Source organism: Cnephaeus nilssonii (assembly GCF_951640355.1).
Source record: "Cnephaeus nilssonii genome assembly, chromosome: 20".
Classification (NCBI taxonomy): domain Eukaryota; kingdom Metazoa; phylum Chordata; class Mammalia; order Chiroptera; family Vespertilionidae; genus Cnephaeus; species Cnephaeus nilssonii.
The window spans coordinates 45,273,725-45,292,724 of record NC_137091.1 but is presented as its reverse complement, the minus strand read 5'-3'; the positions used below and the strand labels follow the sequence as shown (position 1 = coordinate 45,292,724).

The window sequence follows — 19,000 nt, the reverse complement described above, 5'->3', positions numbered from 1 at the left end:
AAAGGCTCCCGACATCGCGGAGCATCACGGACGTTGTAGTTCGGACTGTGTTCACGGCCTTGGGGGCGGGCGCAGACACAACATGCGTAGGAGGCGACAGGTCGCGGCGGCAGCGACAGGTGGCAATGGGGGTTGGATGAAATCGTAGAGTTTTCCGATTCTTATCCTAAGGGGAGGGGATATCGTCCCCGCAGACTTCATCTCCTGTTCCTCCTCTCTCCTCTTGGGTTCTCGGACCCCATAAAGGCGGGGCATGAAGCCCCTGGGTTGGGGGCGCTGTGCTGCCCCTCCTCCGGCGATGATGTCACTCCCCCTACGCAGCCTTTTGCTGCCCAGAGCTGGGTCACCCCTCCCCCCATCGCCAGCCCCGGATTCCCCCATCCCCGCCCCGCCTCGACTTGGGGTGAGTACAGAGAGGGGTAGAAGGCTCAGGGACCAGGGGCGGTGAGACAGCCCAAATCCTAGTTGTGGAGGAGGGGGACTCGGGAGACGGGGACTCGAAAATTACAGCGGAGGGATTCCCCCTTAGTAACGATCTCTTTTTTTTTGGGGGGGGGGGCGGGGGCAAGGTATTTGAAGGGTCTCGGGGGACCAAGGATCGTGGTCAGCTTAGTATCCGGGAAACCTTCTTTCCTGGATTTGGAACCGATAGGAATGGGGAGAAGGAACAATATCTTAGAAGTCCCCCAATTCCAGGGCTTTGGGGAATGGGGAAGGGAAGAGTTAGGAAGGGACGCAGAGGATGACAGGTGGAAGTTTGGAGCTTTCAGGAATTTTGTGCCTTGAGGGCCTGGGAAAGGATGGTTTGGGAAGGAGAAGGGGTGGGGAACTGATCTAAAGAGGCAGACAGGCATTGGCCTGCCCCAAACTGATGCCAGTGGCCACAAATCAAGTCCACTTGCACTGGTCTTTTTGCGAAGCTAGTGTCTCCAGAAGCACACCTCCCCCCCCCCCCCCCCTCCCGCCTCACCCCGTCCCTGCCGGGTGGAGAATCCGAGCTCACAAATCCCCCACATACTCTGCTGAGGCCTGGGGACAGCCATGGGGAGTGACGGCATCCAATTTCAAGGCCTGATGGAGTCTGGGCCATCCTGTTACTCCTGGCCCGAGGCCGCCTCCCGCCTCTCCTGGTCTCCATTCCAGGGTCTCGTGCCATACTCTCCCCTATCCAGCCCCCCACCCCCACCCCAGCCCGCACCTTCTCACACACCTGACCTTTGCAAAAAACGCTGATTTGGTAACTTGATCCCCTGCCTAGTTGCTGTCAAAAGCAGAAAATAAAAGTAGCATGGGGCGGAGGGGGGGGGGGAGGGGGAGGAGGGAAGGATAAGGGTGGATAGCTGACTAAGGTCCTTATCCTAGCCCCTACCCCCAGCCCCTAGTGCCTACCAAACCCCATGACTTGCCCAGAGCCTCATTCAACCCAAGCCCAATCCCTCACCTCAGGCGTCACTGCTTTTGCCTGGGGGCACACCAGAATTTGGGGCAGAGAGGAGTAGGAAGCCCCGATGTGTTTTCTCTGCCCTCCTGGGTCCTGTCGGGGTCTTCAGGACTGGAGGGTATGGGATCGGGGGCAGTGGGGAGCCCAGGGTCTGAGTGGTGATGGGAACTACCTCTCGGGTCTGCAGGACGAGCCCCGCTTCTGCAACTCCCTGCAGTGACGCAGCCTGGTGTCCTGGCCAGGATGGGGGTTAGAGGGGGTGATGGGGTGGGGGTGGGGGAGCCTGGAAAAAATGCCCAGAGGTCCAGAGACAGGGAAGGACAGCGGGACCGAGTCCCAAAGAAGTGGGGGCAAAGAGAGCAGGACAGAGACTCAGAGGGGGGGTGAAAAGACCTGGGGGCGGGGGGGGGGTAATAGAGACCAGTGGATGGGGACAGACAGAAAAAGGGCAGGAAGAGAAAAGGCAGTGGGGAAGTGCGGAGACAGAGGAGGGGGAAAAGGTACAGATAACAAGGGTGATGGGGACAGACCCAGATGAATGGGCAGAGATCCAGAGAGTGCGAGAATAAAGCCTGGGGTGTGGGGGGGGGCAGTGTAGGACAGAGAAACAAAGAGGGGGGACAGAGGCCCGGGAAGGTTGGGGGCGGGGGCGGGCAGAGGCCCAGAGAGCAAGGCAAGTCCCGAGGCAAAGGTATAAAGACCAACAGCAAGAGACTGGGGTTGGGAATACCGAGACACGGCGGTGGGAGCGGATACTGAGGCTTAGAAGAGGGGCAAAGCCTCTGAAGAAGGGGGACAACATTAAGAAAGCAATGGGACAGCGACCCAGAGGGAGGGAGACTTAGAAGTGTGAGAGCAGAGACGGGAGGACAAATGTTTAGAGAATGGGGCTAAAAAGAAACACAGAAATGGGAGCGGGGGTAGATGCGGTGGGGGGGGGGGCGATACGAACCAGCCGCCGCACCTGCAGGAGGAGGCGGCAGGCCAGGGACACAGCAGCGGGAGGAACCCCACAGCCCCTGACCCGCCCCCTCCGCTCCCACAGGCACCGCCTCCTCGCGCCGCAGCCCCGCCGCAGCCGCTGGCCCCGCCCCAGCCCTGCGCCCGCGCCTGCGCCCTGTCACCGCCTGCTAGGACCGCCTGGGGAGCCGGGCCGCCCGCCCCGGGACAGTAGACCTGGTTCTGGCCCCGCCCTCCATTAGCCCCGCCCACTTCCATCTCTCTCCTCCCACCAGGACTCGCCCCGCCCTATTTCCTATCGGCCCCGCCTATTGCTTCCGCCACTGTGCTCTCTGGCGCTTGGGTTTCTCCCCTCTTCCTGCCTCAGGGCTCCTTCTTCACCAGTCCTCATCCATCCTTTAGGCCTCTTCTCTGCAGTCTGCCGTCATCTAGACCTTGTCTTCTTTCCCTCACCGGTTGGAAGTTTTCGCCCCGCCCTCTAAGTCCCTATTGACCCTTTAGGACTCTCTCTCCGTTCCAGGTCCCCCCACCCCCTTGCAGCCTGGTAGCTTCGTACTCTTTCCAGGTCCCTTAGCATCCCCATCTCCCGTTCTTCCCCCTCCTCCCATCTCCCGTTCTTTACCCTCTCTTAGCCTTGCCTCGCCCCAGACTAGCCTAGTTGCTTTCATGCCCCTTAAAGCCTCGCTCCTCCTTTAGTCTCGTCTTCCCTCAGCTCATTCAAGAGGTTTTCTACCATTCTAAGACCCCGTCCACCTTCCTCAATCCTGACACTAATTATCCCGGTCCAGCCCCATCTAATGAGGCCAAGTTTGCAGCCCCGGTCCCGCCCCTTCTTTACCTTGCCCCGACGGGTATTCCTAGCCAGACGCTTTCAGGTTTACAGGGCTCGCTCATCTCCTCCCCTTCTCACTGGGTTTCAGTTCCTGTAACCCCTGCCCTGTCCCCTTTCAGTCCAGCAGCCTAGTGCCATTTCTCGAGACTGTACTCTCCACGCTCCATTTCCAGCTCCCGCCTTCGTTTAGTCCCGTCTCCTCACTCTCCAGACCAATCAAGAAGTTTCTACTATATATTTTTCCGACCCCGCCTCTTTTTTAAGATCCGCCCTTTCTAGTCCAAGTTAGGAGCCCAACCCCACAGTCTCCATCGGTCCTTCCCCACCAGATTCTGCTTATCCACTCTTTAGGTTCGGGCCCCCTTCTCTGTCCAATCAGAATGGTCTCTCTGATTGTGGCCCCGCCCCCTAGCTCAGTCTGTCAAGGCCAGTCCTGCCTCTTTAAATAGTTTGGACTTGTCCCTTTTCTCTGCTCCGCCCCATCCTTATTTTCAATTACATCTAACCCCGCCTCCTTCGTTCTCGGTGCTGCCAAGCCAGCCTACATTAGCGGTGCGTCCCGCCTTCTTTAACACCTCGCTCGCCCCTGTTTTCAGAAAGATCCAATCGGTGTGTTTCATTTGCTGCCCCGCCCCATTCAGCTCGGCCGGGTTAGAGTCCCAGCCCTTCTCTCTCTCTGCTTCAACTCCGCCCCACCACCCTCTAGGCCAATCACTTTCGTTGCTACCCTATTTAGGCCCCGCCCCCCGTTTATAGTTTCCCCCACCCAATCACGTCTGTCGTTCCCCTGAGTCCCCGCCCACCAAGGACCCGCCCCTCCAGCCCCGCCCCCTGTCCAATGCTGAGCTCAGTCTGCGTCTCGTCCTTCCGCGGGCGCCAGGGGGCCAGCAAGCAGCAGACCGCACAACCGCCGCAGCCTCCCGACTCCCCTCCGCCGCCGCTACCGCCGCCGCCGCCGCTGCAGCAGCAGCAGCAGCCTGCGCAGCCCGGCCCCGCCGCGTCCCCGGCGGGCGCCCCGGCATCCCGCGGGCCCGGGCACCGGCGCGCCGAGCCATGCCCCGGGCTGCCGGCGGCGGCCATGGGGCGGCACAGCGGCGGCGGTGGCGACAGCGACAAGATCGTGATCAACGTGGGCGGCGTGCGCCATGAGACGTACCGCTCGACGCTGCGCACCCTACCGGGGACGCGGCTGGCCTGCCTGACGGAGCCTGAGGCGGCGGCGCGCTTCGACTACGACCCCGGCACTGACGAGTTCTTCTTCGATCGGCACCCGGGCGTCTTCGCCTACGTGCTCAACTACTACCGCACCGGCAAGCTGCACTGCCCGTCCGACGTGTGCGGGCCGCTGTTCGAGGAGGAGCTCGGCTTCTGGGGCATCGACGAGACCGACGTGGAGGCCTGCTGCTGGATGACCTACCGGCAGCACCGCGATGCTGAGGAGGCGCTCGACTCCTTCGAGGCGCCCGACTCTGCGGGCGGCGCCAACGCTTCCAACGCCGCGGGCGCCCACGACGCGGGCCTGGACGACGAGGCGGGCGTGGGCGGCGGCGGCCTGGACGGCGCGGGCGGCGAACTCAAGCGCCTCTGCTTCCAGGAAGCGGGCGGCGGCGCCGGGGGACCGCCAGGGGGCGCGGGCGGCGCAGGCGGCACGTGGTGGCGCCGCTGGCAACCTCGCGTGTGGGCGCTCTTCGAGGACCCCTACTCGTCGCGGGCAGCCAGGGTGAGCGCGCTGTCGGAGCCCCCGTCCCTCTCCCCTCCCCACGCGCTCCCAGACCCTCAGGAGCGCCCCCATACAACCCTCAGATTCCCATGGGCATTCCAGCCCCTCCTGGGACTCCGCACTCCTTGGAACACACCCCTGTCCTGGCCATCCTCAGATCCTCAGAAGACGTTTCTCCAGCCTTCAGAATCCCCCAGATCCCTTCAACCCTCACCCCGCTTCTCTACATCACCCTGCCTAGACCCTTAGGAACTTCCTCCTGGGCTCCTCTGAACAACCCCCACCTTTCCTGGACCCCCGGAGACCTTCACAAGACCTTTCCCGGCCCTCAGTCACCGGGACCCCTCTAAGCTCCTTCTCACTTCTCTTGGGCACCCTCAGAAGACCCTTCCCCAGCCCTCAGTTTCTTGGACCTTCTCCAGACCCTTAGAAGACATCCTTGGCTACCCCTCAAAGTGTTCCAAGCTCTGTGAAAACTGCCTTCCTTCCTTTGCCCCCTACAGATCCCCTCCTGCACCCCCCTCCCCCCCCCAGCCTCCTCTCCAGCTCTCACTTCCTCAGACTCTCCCAACAGCTCCCCGATGCCTTTTCCCTTTGCCCCTCTCCCTGACCCCCTCCAAGTTAGAGTCTCCTGGCTATTTTTGAACTCCCCTGCTTCTTCTGCCCTCATAGTCTCAGAAGACTCCCGCACCCCAGTTTCAGAGCCTCCTGGACCCCTCTGAACCTCCAAACCACTTGCTCTGGCTAGGACACCTCCCCCTCCCCCTCACTGCAACAGTAAATCTTGGGACATTTTTACTCGTGGGACCTTCGGGACCCCTCTGTTCAAGTCCCTTCCTGCATCCTCCACGCCAACTCCCATCCCAAGGACTTTCCCATAAAGCTCGAGACTTCCCCAGAGCCTTTCCCACTCCTCAGTTTCCCCTGACCGCCCCCCCCCCCCATATGCTTGTCCCCTTTAGAGCCTCCAATATGATCTCCAGAATGCCTCCTCTTCACCCCCAGCTTCTCCCTTCCATCACTTACTGCACAGCCCACTCCCTCTCTCGGGGACAACCCCCTTGCCCCCCACCCTCCCAGCCGCTTTCCTAGTAGATAAATGACTTTTTCTTCTGCTGCAGAACTTTACCTAAGCTTAATCCTTGGGACCTCCCTCAAGTTATCAGCCCCAAAACTTTCTTCTCAAAACAGTTCCTACTTCTTCCCTGCCTTGGTATCTTTCCTCCTGACCCCAGCACTGCTCGCTCCCCCTTTCCCAAGACCCCCCCCCCCCACCACCACCACCACCACCACACACACACACAAACACTGAGGCACTCAGTCCTGGACTGAGTGCCTCAGCTTCTCCCCCATCCCCAAGGTGAACAAAGAGCGCACCCACTCCAGTCTTATCCTTGAAATTCCAGATTCCCCCCCCCCAGCTCCCTTTACTTCCCCCCAAAACTTTTATAACTTTAAACATTCCTAACTTCCTAGGCTAAATAGCCACCCTTCCCCCTAGTTCTCCCTTTCTCATCCTAACTTCCCGTGTTGGAAGAGAGGAGAGCAGTTCAAAATGGGGGGAATTAGAGGGAAAGAGTAGCGACTTCAGGGACCCCTCGTAGCCTCCTGGGGACACAAACACCCTGAGGAGCCGGTTCGGCCCCCTCCCCCCACCGTGCCGCGTCCTGAGCTGGGAAGGACACGGAGCCGCAGTGCCGCATTCACGCTGGGGGAGGGAACTAGGGGGAGGGGGGCCCGGAGGCACCGCATAAAGTTTGGTCCCCAGGAAGCGCTGAGTTGGCGAGATTTGGGGTTGGGTGGGGATAGGTGAGGAGGACGAGGTACAGAAGGGACATGGCCCTAGATGCCCCCTCAAGCTTCTGAGGGCTCTTTCCCCCCCATGGCCTGGGGTGCCCTTCCTTCTTGCTACCCCATTGAAGGGTCCTAAGGTGAGGCTAGATGTCCGGGACAGCTATGGGGGGAGGGGGGGTCACTCATTTACTCTGCAAATATTTTTTGAGTGCCCACAGCGTGCCAATCACTTTCCAGCCTCCAAGTAGACAGCTTGGTAGAGGCAGGAGCTGAGACCAATGAAAAGTGGAGGGTGTCTACCTATCCCCCTCCCTCCGCCCCCCTACACACACACACACACACACACACACACACACACACACACACACACTCCCTTCTTCGTAATCTCTCCTTTCCTTACAGGGACTTAAGGTCCTACTCTGCTTTTGAACCGTCTGGGGACAGGGGGTTAAACCAGCCCCCACGCTGTGCCGCCTCTACAACTGTGCACTGCGGGAGCCCACCTTCCCTTCTGTGTCCTGGGCGGGGAGGAGTTAAGCTAGCTCGGGGCCCGCGGCCTCCAGCTGTGAAGCGGCGGCACTGCGGCTGCGCACCGCCCGCTCAGTCGCGGCCCCGAAGGGGTTAAGGCGGCTCCCAGCTGCTGCGGCTGCGCACTGCGGCGGGGGAGCTGTCCGCGGTGCTGGTCGCCGCGCCCCGCCCCCCGGCCCGGCCGGCCCGCCCCCACTGCGGTGCCGCAGCCTGCGCCGCGCGCTCGGCTCGGGGCGGGCGGGGGAGCTCCAGGCATGCGCTCTGCGGCGGCCTGTGGCCTCTTAAACCACTGCGGAGAAACGGAGAGGGGGCGGGGCAGAGAGGGCACCCGCTGACCCTCAGTCCAAGGTTCAGGGTCTCTGCAGCCTGACCCTGGCCCCCGTCTTTTCTCTGCACCCCAGGCCCTTCCGCCTTCTCTCTCCATCTGATTAAAGCCTCCTCTTTGCCCGAACACTCATTCCCTTCCCTCTCCCAGGACTAGCCTCATAGCCCACTATCATCTCCAGGGGCCTCATCCATCCCCTTCTCCGAGATCTTGACCCGCCCTCTCCCTTCCTCAAGGCTTTCATCAAACCCCACAACGTTGTTGGGCAGGGTTCTAGTCCTCCCCCAAACTGAAATGACCAGGCTCGCTTCCACTAGCAATTCTCTGCACCTCTGAGAGGCCGCTCACCTTTCTTTGGCCCTAGTCCTGCCCTTTCCCCAAGGTCCAGGCCCCTGACCCTCCCTCCCTTTTGAGAGCCTTAAACCCCACTTTTCTTCATCTGTACCCCCTCCCCTTTTGCAGACTAAACACTTCACTTCCTTCCACCTTCAGGGCCCTAACACCTCCCTCCACTTTGTGGTTCCACCCCTGTCCTGTCCTCTTGGGTAAGGGCCTCACCCAGCCTTCCCGCTTTTCTGGGGCACAGACATTGGCACCAGGTCCTTACACCCTGGCTCCTTGCCCCCCACTAACTGATGCCCCCATGGCCTCATAAGAGCTCAGACGTTCCTGAGTTCCAGACACTGGGCCAAGCGCTGTTTTGCGGCGAGGCTTTTTGTCTACTCATCTAATGTAATCCTCGTAATAATCCTGTAAAAACCTGAGGTTCGGGAAGCTTAATTGCTTTGCCCAAGTTCGGCAGAGGGAAAGCTGGATTCAAACCCAGGATTTTACTGTTAGCACCTCATGATTCCACCTTCCCCCCTTCCCCTTCCCTCAGCTCCAGGCCCACCTCCAAACCCTCTGAGATATAGAGGGTGAGTGATCTCTGTCTCACCTGAGCCCAGAGATTGACACGGGGAACCGGAGGGGGGGGGGGCGGTCTAGGTCAGTGGTCGGCAAACTCATTAGTCAACAGAGCCAAATATCAACAGTACAACGATTGAAATTTCTTTTCAGAGCCAAATTTTTTAACCTTAAACTTCTTCTAACGCCACTTCTTCAAAATAGACTCGCCCAGGCCGTGGTATTTTGTGGAAGAGCCACACTCAAGGGGCCAAAGAGCCGCATGTGGCTCGCGAGCCACGGTTTGCCGACCACGGGTCTAGGCGGCAGAGCATGAGGCCAGCAATTGCTGTTTTCAGGACAGAAGAAGTTGCTCATGTGCTGCGGCTCCTGGGGCCAGCTCCTCTCCCGAGCCGGGGGACAGCGGCCTGACCCTCTGCCTTCCCTTTCGCAGCTTCAGTGGGGAGAGGGGAGCATTTGGGCTGGGAAAGGCGGCCCTGGGAGGGTCCTGTGGAGGCGGCTGGGTGACCAGATGCCCGGGTCACCTTCTGCCTTCTCTCTCCCTCCTGCCCCGCAGTATGTGGCCTTCGCCTCCCTCTTCTTCATCCTCATCTCCATCACCACCTTCTGCCTGGAGACCCACGAGGGCTTCATCCACATCATCAACAAGACGGTGACGCAGGCCTCCCCGATCCCCGGGGCCCCCCCGGAGAACGTCACCAACTTCGAGGTGGAGACGGAGCCCTTCCTGACCTACGTGGAGGGCGTGTGCGTGGTCTGGTTCACCTTCGAGTTCCTCATGCGCATCACCTTCTGCCCGGACAAGGTGGAGTTCCTCAAGAGCAGCCTCAACATCATCGACTGCGTGGCCATCCTGCCCTTCTATCTCGAGGTGGGCCTGTCGGGCCTCAGCTCCAAGGCCGCCAAGGACGTGCTGGGCTTCCTGCGGGTCGTGCGCTTCGTGCGCATCCTGCGCATCTTCAAGCTCACGCGGCACTTCGTGGGGCTGCGCGTGCTGGGCCACACGCTGCGCGCCAGCACCAACGAGTTCCTGCTGCTCATCATCTTCCTGGCGCTGGGCGTGCTCATCTTCGCCACCATGATCTACTACGCCGAGCGCATCGGCGCTGACCCGGATGACATCCTGGGCTCCAACCACACCTACTTCAAGAACATCCCCATCGGCTTTTGGTGGGCCGTGGTCACCATGACGACCCTGGGCTACGGAGACATGTACCCCAAGACGTGGTCGGGGATGCTGGTCGGGGCGCTGTGTGCCCTGGCGGGGGTGCTCACCATCGCCATGCCGGTGCCCGTCATCGTCAACAACTTTGGCATGTACTACTCGCTGGCCATGGCCAAGCAGAAGCTGCCCAAGAAGAAGAACAAACACATCCCCCGGCCCCCGCTGCCCGGCTCCCCCAATTACTGCAAGCCCGACCCGCCCCTGCCGCCCCTGCCTCCCCCTCACCATGGCAGTGGTGGCATCAGCCCCCCGCCTCCCATCACCCCGCCCTCCATGGGGGTGACTATGGCTGGGGCCTACCCTCCGGGGCCCCACTCGCACCCCGGGCTGCTCAGGGGGGGAGCGGGTGGGCTCGGGATCATGGGGCTGCCCCCTCTGCCAGCCCCCGGGGAGCCTTGCCCGTTGGCTCAGGAGGAAGTGATTGAGATCAACCGGGCAGGTGAGGAGGGGGCATGAGGGGCTGTGGGGGCACCGGCGGAGATGCATGGGAGGAGGTGGGGAGGTTTTGAGGGGGGCAGGAGGTGGGTGCCAAGGTTCAGAGAGACGGGATGGTCAGCAACAGAGAGGGGAGAGAAAAGGGAATAGCAATTGCTGAGGCCGGAGAAGTGGCACAGAAATAGACAATGACAGAGAGAGATTTCATGGGAAAGCCAGTTTTGGGGAGAAACAGGCTTGGAGCCAGAGCGTTCAGAGGGACCCAGGGGGAGAGGGTCGCGTACTGAACCTGGGCCGGCCACAGAGGAGACCAAGAGATGGTTTCAGCATCTGAGCTTCCCGGAGGAGAGCCTGAGAGAGTGGCCCAAAAGCCACAGAGTCTGAAACCACGAGATTGTCCCTGAGAAGGGGTGGGGGGCAGAGACGGAGAGAGCGGTGAGGGGTCGGCAGCCGAGAGTTCGGGCTTGAATCACAGTGAGACCAAGAGAGGAAGTAAGACTTCAAACTGAAATCGAAGGGTCCGAGAGTGTCTAGGGGAGACCGGCCGGAGGGTGGAAAGGCCACGTGACAGGACAGTGACGGGACCCAAGGCCCAGACTCGGGCTCCACAGAGAGGGTCCGAGAGGTTCAGAGAGATGCTGCCCAGAGGAGGAGGTGAGACCAGGGAGACAGAGGAGTGGACTGAGCCTGAGCCTGTGCCTGTCCCTCCCCCGGGGGAGCTGCCTCAGAGGCAGTGACTGGGGTGTCCGTCTGGGAGGAGGGAGAGGCCGGTGGGCCCCACCCCCATGTCTTAAGTAGGTCAAGAAAGGGAGCTGGGCCGCCCGGCCCCCATCTTGCTCCCTCAGCCACTGACCCAGTTTCACACCAATTAAAAATAGCCCGAGTCAGAGCCTGGGGACCCCCACTCCCCCCTCCCTCATCTGTCACCTTCTTAACCCTTCCCCACTGTGTCCTTTCCAGCGCCCCAGCCATCTACCCCAACCCAACACCCTACTCTCCCAACACCCTACCCCAGTCCTGCCTGACAGTTCACTTGACCCAACGACCCCCCAACACTCTGTCCCAGCCCCCTCTTGCCCATGTCCTCCCCCACCCATCCCTCCAAATGCCCAGCACCCAACCCCAGCCTGCCCTTCCCAGCCCTGGCACCTGGCCTGACTAGCATTCAGCACCCTCCTCCACTCACCTTCATCCAACCCTGTCCCCTAACCACCTCTGCCTCCCCTGTTGTCCTCAAAAGGCAACACCCTTCCGCCTTGGCCGGTGTTGCCCAGTGGTTAGAGTGCCAGCCTGTGCTCGGGTTCAGGCTCTCAGGTTCAATTCTCAGTCAAGGGCACGTACCTGGGTTGCAGCTTGATCCCCTGTGTGCAGGAGGCAAGCAATTGGTATGTCTCTCTCACATCAATGTTTCTCTCTCTGTCTCTCCTGCCCCCCCTTTCCCTCCCACTCTCTCTAAAAATCAATGGAAAAATATCCTCAGGTAAGGGTTAACAAAAAAACACACTCCAAAACTCAACATCCTTCCCCAGTGACCTGCTCCCCAAATCCACCAGCTATGTCCCCCTAACACCCCGCTCCCAACTGAGCCCCTTCTGTCATCTCCTGACACCCTGCCCTTTAGTCACCTCCCTGCACCCGAGCCCGCAAGCACCCTGTCCCTTCTGGTGTCCACACTCACTCCTCCCTTTGTGTCTCTGTCCGACCCTGGGACACAGATCCCCGCCCCAACGGGGACCCAGCAGCAGCCGCGCTCGCCCACGAGGACTGCCCAGCCATTGACCAGCCCGCCATGTCCCCGGAAGACAAGAGCCCCATCACCCCCGGGAGCCGGGGCCGCTACAGCCGGGACCGAGCCTGCTTCCTGCTCACGGACTACGCCCCTTCCCCTGACGGCTCCATCCGGAAAGGTGAGGTGCCCTCCGCTGGCCCCGGGACCCTCCCTCTCGCCTCCCCTAGGGGAGGGGGGAGGGGGAGGGGGGAGGAGGTGATGGACTGCCCTTTCCCCATTCCCTGGCCCCAAATCTCCTCCTTCCCAGAAACCCCCCCTTCCCCGAGTTTCCTCACCACTGACCCTTCACCTGTCTTTATTGCATCTCCATTTCCCCCACCCCGACCCTCTGGCCTCTTCCCCCACCCCCAGCCACCGGTGCTCCCCCACTGCCCCCCCCAGACTGGCGTAAGCCAGGCCCCCCAAGCTTCTTGCCCGACCTCAACGCCAACGCTGCGGCCTGGATATCCCCCTAGTGGACGAACCCCCTCCCCCCGGGGTAAGTAGCTCCTGTCCTCTGAACCCCCCCTCTCGACTAACCCCCCCGAGAACATGCAGCCCCCACTGACCAAGACTCCCGCCCCTCACCATGAAGAGCTCCATCTAATTAACCTTCGGTCCTGACGCCGACCCCACACCCACCCGCCGGACTTGCCCGCTCCTCACTAACCCCTGGAACTGACCCCAACCTCCCCACCATGTGCCTGACCTCCCAGCCCTCCCGACTGACCCATCCTCACCCCATCAACGCCGCTCACCTTGCCTCTCCTGGGTTTTAAAAATTCCACCAAGAAAACGGGGTTACATACCCAGGATACTCTTCAGGGCGCAAGATGGGATGAGAAAGATTCGGCCACCCAGTCAGTCCCTTGTGAATTGGCCAGCTTAGCACCCACAGGCCCCCGCCCGGGACTTCAGCCAGCAAAATGGGGCTCCCCTCCCCGGGAGGGAGCTGTCGGGGAGAGGCAGACGCAGTCGGAGAAAGTCGCTGTTTGAGGTGACATGTGCACGTGGAGGTGGCACAGGTCATACATGCAGTAAGAGGGACAGGCAGGGCCCCGGGTAGGAGGAAGCCCCAGCGAAGGCTTTCTGAAGGAATCGGTAATTGATGGGGAAGTGGTCCCATTAGACAGTAGTGACCAGAGCGACGAGCAGAGCAAAGCCAGAGACCGGGGCTCGGAGGTGGCCCCGAGGCAGGAAAGCAGGGCTGGCTGAGGGCTGGGACCGTGTCCAGGGACCGGGGAGAGCAGATCAGCTCTGGGCCCTTGGGGATCGACTGGAGGTCAGGCCTGGGAGGAGACCAGGACAAGGGTCCACGGGACAGGACAAGTCCCGAACCCGGTCAGGGCTGTGGGGATAGGAAGGAAGGAAGGGGGCAGAGGGCACAGGAGGAAAAGGGCGGGGGACTGGCCTGGGAGGTCGGGGGACACAGTGAAGAGAGAGTTGTTAGTCAGTGAATCATTCCGCAAACACAACCAAGCACTTACCACACGCCAGGAATTTAACATGCCTTCTGTAACCCTCACACCACCCTGCGAACCCCTAGCTCCACTCCCCCACCCATTCATTTATTTAATAACTGACTCCTGAGGGCACCGTAACCTAGTATTGCACAAAGCAAGGATCTGCCCTCAGAGTTTATACTCCAGAGCGCAGGTTGGCACACTCCAGCCCACGGGCCAGCTCTGTCAGCCAGCTGTTTTGTAAATAAAACTTTATTGGAACATAGCCACTGTAATGCTCCCAGAGTAGACTAGAATAGTTAGGACAGAGACCATGTGGCTCACAGAGCCGAAAATGTTTACTACCTGGCCCTTTAAGGAAAAGTCTGATGCCCCCTGATTGGAGGCAGCAGAAATTAAACAAGTAAAAAAATATATATATATCTGGCCACTCTTAGGTCTGTGGAAGGGCTTTGGGAGGTGACATGAAACCTAAAGGTGAAAAGGCCCGGCCAGGCAGAAGGAACAGCAAGTGCAAAGGTCCTGAGGTCCCAAGTGGGTGAGCTTAGTGCTGAAAGGAATTGCCAGGAGCGGGGTGAGGCCAGAGCTGAGCAGCCGCAGGGAGAGGGTGCGCACAGCCTGTGCGGAAGGAGCAGGAGGGCGCTGGCCACCGCGAGGGGCTGGCCTGGTCTGAGAGTGAGGAAGAGGCGCCTGAAGGAATGGGACCCATCACTTCCTCGTTCCACAAACCCCTGCGGACCCTTCCCTAGAAATAGGGACACATCCCACATCCCCGCCGCAGCCTCAGGAGAGGCTGGAGTGGGGCTCGGGAGCCTCCGGGGCGGCTTGCCCAAGCCCCCTTGTTTCACGGAAGCTCCGGGAGGGCCGTGACTGACCCAGGCCACACGGCAGAAGGGAGGACAGCCCAGGCTTCCGGGTTCGGACAGAACCACGAGGGGGCTGTCAGGCTCTTGTTCCGTCCCTCCCCCTCCTTGTTGCACCCCCACACGCCCTCTTCATTGTCATCTCATCACCAGCCCCTCCCCGCTCCCATCTCACCCCTCTCCCCCGCTTGCACCCCGTCCCCCCTCCCACTCTTTGTCCCCCTCCTTCATGTCTGGATGGGCCCCTTGGAAGGAGGGGCCGAGGGAGGGGGGGATGGGAATGGGGGTGAGGGAGGGCTGGGCTGGGCTGGGCGGGGCGGGGGGGGGGGGAGGTCTCTGCTTCTCTTGCCTCTGATGCCAAAATCCATTCATTGAACTCAAATAATGGCTGGAGCTGATGGGGCTGACTGGACCCTGGATCCCCCTGCCTCACTTTCCCCGCCCCCGCCCCCCATGGCCCACCCTCCACTGTTGCTCCCCTCCCCTCCTCCCACGACCCTTCCTCCTGGTGTGTCCCCCCACCTGCCCCAGGACTGCTCCCTTCCTCATCTCCCCTCACCAACCACCTGAGTCGAACACTGGACACAAGCTCCCCTTCCTCCCCAGCCTTCTCCTTCCTTCCTCCCTTCCCCCCCCAACCTCAGCCACCCCGGAAGCTCCTCCCATATTTGATGTCTCTGGCCGCCCCATTTCACTGCTCCCCTCCCCTGGAAAACACTAGAGAGGAGGAAGAGATCCGGCTTTTCTCCGACCCCCAACAGTGAGGCCATGTTGGGGGGGTTCCCCGTGACCACCCTCCCCCGCCATGACTCTGTGTATTTCTGTCCCCAGCTCTTGTCACCGCCTGAGGCCTCGAGAGACCCTCGGTCCCCCCCTGCCCCTTCCCCCCAGGTTAGCAATGGGGAATGGCTGGGAGGGGGTGTCCCCAAGGTACTGGGCTCCCGACCCCTCAGGCTCCCTCCTGTGGTCTAGACGCCGGCGCCCAGACAGGCCCCAGGCGCTGGCAGACGTCCCCAAGCTTCCGAGAGACACCCCACCCCCACCCCCATGCTCCTTGACCTTTGACCCCAGCTTAGTTAGAACCTTCCGGTTAGCAGGTTCCCATTGAAACTCCCCGACCCCTAACGTCCCTGCCACGCCTTCAGGTGAGCCAGCCTTGCCCCTCCGACTGCTCTGCAGCTGGGGGGCCGCAGGGGCGCCACCCGCTCAGCCCCTCACCCCCTCACAGCCCCTCTCCTCCACAAGTAGGTCAGCTCCCCCTGCAGCCCTGCCCGCGCCCTCCCCGGCTGCTCCCCTGTGCCTTCCACCTGAGCTCCCGCCCATGCCCCTGCTGCCACCATCCGCCTTGCTGCCCCCCCTTTATGCCTCAGATGAGGGGGCCTACGGGGGGCGGGTGGGGGGTACGGGCTGCGTGGGGATGGGATGGGTGGGGGAGGCTCGGTGGGCGCCACCTGCCTCCTAACCCTGAGTCTCTCCCCCCTCCCCATGTCTGAACCTTTCTCCTCGATGCGACTGACTGTGCGATTTGTTCACTTCTCTCTCTCTCCGTCTCCTTGGCCCGCTCTGTCCGTCTCCGCCTCGCCCTGTCCCGCTGTGTCTCGGCGCCTGACGGCTCTGTCTCCCCCCGTCTCTCCTCTCGCCTTCTCTGTCTCTTGCTCTCCCTGCCTCGATGTCTCTTTCTCCATCTGGTATCCTTTCTGTCTGTTTCTCTCCTGCCTCCTTCCCTCCCTCTGTCTTGGGGTCCCTCTGTCTATGGGACCCTCCCCCTGCACCCTGACTCCATGCTTGCTCCCCGTGTTTCCGCCCCTCCCCCCAGGTTACGAGAAATCCCGCAGCCTGAGCAGCATCGCGGGCCTGAGCGGGGTGTCTCTGCGCCTCGCGCCCCTAGCCACTCCCCCCGGCTCCCCCAGGGCCGCCCGCCGCGCTCCCCCAACCTTGCCCTCCATCCTCTAGCGCTCCCCTCCCCCCTGTGGGGGGACTCGGGGGTGACAGGGAAGAAGGTCAAAGGAGCTGGGGGTGGGGGAAAGGGTTTTTTAAAAAAAATCAAAAAGTCAATAATATGCAACGGAGACGACCACGCCAGCAGACACCCCCGGGCCCCTCACCCCCGCCTGGGCCCCAGGATGGAGGGGGAGGGGCCAGAACCCACGCCCTCCAACTCCCCACCCCACCCCCAAATAAAGCCTTCTCAGGTCTCCATGAGCCATAGGACACCCTCTCCCACCAACTCGTGTAAATACGTCCAAGTGATGCCAATTACATCGGGGCACCGCCCCCTACTGTGCATGCTCCAACCCGGACCCCTCCCCCAACTCCACCTCAGCAATAAGCGCCAGGGGCTGCATGCCACGCGGTTGAGGGTAGGGGCACTCTGGGAGGGGGCGGGGCCTCGAGGGGGTCGGGTGGGGCTGCAGGAGGGTCTCCTCGCCTCCTACCCTTCCCCCCTGGAGGGCAGCCCATCATGCATTGATTAAAAATAAAAATTAGCCACAATACGGGGGAAGGAGGGACAGTCATCCAGCCAAAAACCCGCGCTGAGCTCAGATAGCAGAAGCGGGGCGCTGCGGCCAGCGGCTCCCTCAGCCTTTAGGAGGATCCCTCTGGTGAATTGCACCCGTTCATCCCCACCCCCACCCCCACCCCCACGGGATCTGCTCGCCTCTGTTCTTGCTGCATGGACTCAGACCTCCCGTCCCAGAACCCCTGGGAAGTCTGGCCCTAGCACACACAAATCCCCCAGCACCCCTCCAGGTTCCCGGGACACGAGCCCTGCACCCAGAATTCCTGACACTGGCCCTGGCACCCCGCATCCTCCAAACCCCCCCCCCACGCACTCCTGGAACTGAACCCCTGCACACAGATGCCGCCCCCAACCCAGCCCCACGGCCAGCCACTCCCTGGAGTGCATCCCGGCGCCTCGACCCTCCAAGAGGCGCCCCAGCCTGCAGCTCACTCTCAGCCTTCGGGATGCTCCAGAACCTTCCCGGTCTCAGACACTTCCTGGACACCCCAAATCCTCAGGCCTCCACCCCACCAGACACCCCCAAATCTCTGCCACCAGACATCCACCTCAGGTTCCCCTGCCGCTAGGATTTCCGAGACGGGCCTGACCCGTCTGCAATTCCAGGGAACCTGATCTTTCCAGGGCACCCCGTTTCTTAGGCCCAACTCCGCCCCCCAACATGTCTTCCCTTGAATGGCACCCTCTGCACGGACACCAGTGTTTCCCAGAGGGTCGTGTTTGTGCCTCTGACGTGCTGAGGGCCAGGCAGTGCGAGGACAAGCGCCGGAGAGGGTCTGCCTTTTACGGACGGCGCTTCGCTCAGAGGCCAGCGAGTCCAGGCTGTGCTGCGCGGCCGGCCGGACGCCGTTTATTGAGGTCGCGTGTCTCCATCGAGACTCTAGGTTCTAGAGACTGTGCCGAATGGACGGACACTGGGACATGGAGGCTTAGGCAACAACCTGCCCACCTGGGCGGGGACCCCAGCCCGCGGTTCCCCGTGTTCCCCGCCACGCCCGCGGGTGGAGAATCACTCCTCATCCCATCCTGGCTCAAGGATGCGCTACCTCCCCCAAGCCTGGAGACCACACCGGTCCCAGAATCCTTAGAGAACCCCCCTTTTGGAGCTGGGGGCCCACAGAATTAGCAACCTTCCTCCCCGTGCTCCCACAGCCTCAGGAACCCCACCCGAGGGTTGGGGGGGGGGTGTCACCGAGCACGATTCTTGATGCAACGATTCCTATGCAAGGGGCACTTTGAGTCCCCCCCATCCTTCCCTCGGACCCTAAACCCTGGCGAATCTGGGGTGAGGGGTGGGGCAGGTTCTGCGGGGAGCGGGGCGGGGCAAAGGGCTAGGGGCCCCAGACACCAGGGTATGGGGGTGGGGACTGATTATATTGCCAAAGGGTTTAACTTCTTTAAAAAAAAAAAAAAGCCCCCCCCCTCCCATTCCCCAGACCCTCACGGAAGAGGAACGGTGCGGGGGAAGGGGGTGAGGACCTTTTCCAAAGGGTACAGACCTCGTCCCTTCGCCTCCCCCCTGCTCGCCAACCTGCCACACGTACCCAGCTTTTTAGTTCAGCTTTTAAAAATAACTACGATCATTACAAGCCTCTACACAACGTGATCCTCATCCCCCAAGTCAATAAACAACGTGGGATTCGGGGAGGGAGAGCGAGCTACAAGGACGACGTCCACGTCCCGCTCCCTTTCCCGCCCCGCGCCCGGCCGCCAGGGTGCCCGCAACCACACGCATGCGCTGCATGACGCTCCCCACTCGCATGTGGCGCCCTCCTGCGCCCGGGACGCACGGGCACGGGGCGGGGGGCGGGGCGGGGGGAGAGGAACGGACGGCGGGGGTCCTCCTGAGCTCAGCGGCTCCCCTCCCCAACACACACAGCAATAAGTTTCTCTCACTCCAATGTGGGCGGGGCGAGCCTGGCCTGTCCAGGTGGAGGGGGGTGGCCAGGGGGCGCTCTCAGGGATGGGGGCGGGTGTCCGGAGTCAGTGTGGGGAGGGGAGGTCTGCAAATCGTCCAACTCTGGTGCTAAAGGCGGGTCTTCTCAGCCCACCCCCAGGGCAGGGGGGGAGGGGTCGGCAGGCCCCTCCCCCAAGCCTCCCCCACGCCCACCCTGGGTGCATGAACCGCCCAATGCAGAAGCTGCCGCATGTCACCCCCCAAAAGAAAAAGTGTCATGCCCCCTTCCACCCACCCTCTCATTCCCCACCAAAATTAAAGT

General features: G+C 61.6%; 1 protein-coding gene across 5 annotated transcripts; it reads left to right on the top strand.

Moving 5' to 3' along the window:
- The first annotated feature begins 125 nt into the window (after positions 1 to 125).
- Positions 126 to 18,049, top strand: KCNC3 (potassium voltage-gated channel subfamily C member 3). 5 transcript variants are annotated; one of them, XR_013815196.1, is made up of 7 exons: positions 126 to 403; positions 2,487 to 4,953; positions 9,063 to 10,170; positions 11,882 to 12,073; positions 12,307 to 12,433; positions 15,092 to 15,151; positions 16,077 to 16,208. XR_013815196.1 is itself a non-coding variant. In XM_079800018.1 (6 exons), the coding sequence occupies exons 2-5, from the start codon at positions 4,072 to 4,074 to the stop codon at positions 12,408 to 12,410; spliced, it is 2,256 nt and encodes a 751-aa protein (XP_079656144.1). In that variant the 5' UTR covers positions 126 to 403; positions 2,487 to 4,071; the 3' UTR covers positions 12,411 to 12,433; positions 15,092 to 15,647. The 5 variants fall into 5 exon arrangements, 3 of the variants coding, with proteins under 3 accessions (XP_079656144.1, XP_079656143.1, XP_079656145.1); XR_013815197.1 differs by lacking the exon at positions 16,077 to 16,208 and adding an exon at positions 15,358 to 15,647; XM_079800018.1 differs by lacking the exon at positions 16,077 to 16,208 and having other exon boundaries at positions 12,337 to 12,433; positions 15,092 to 15,647.
- Positions 18,050 to 19,000: the final 951 nt, after the last annotated feature.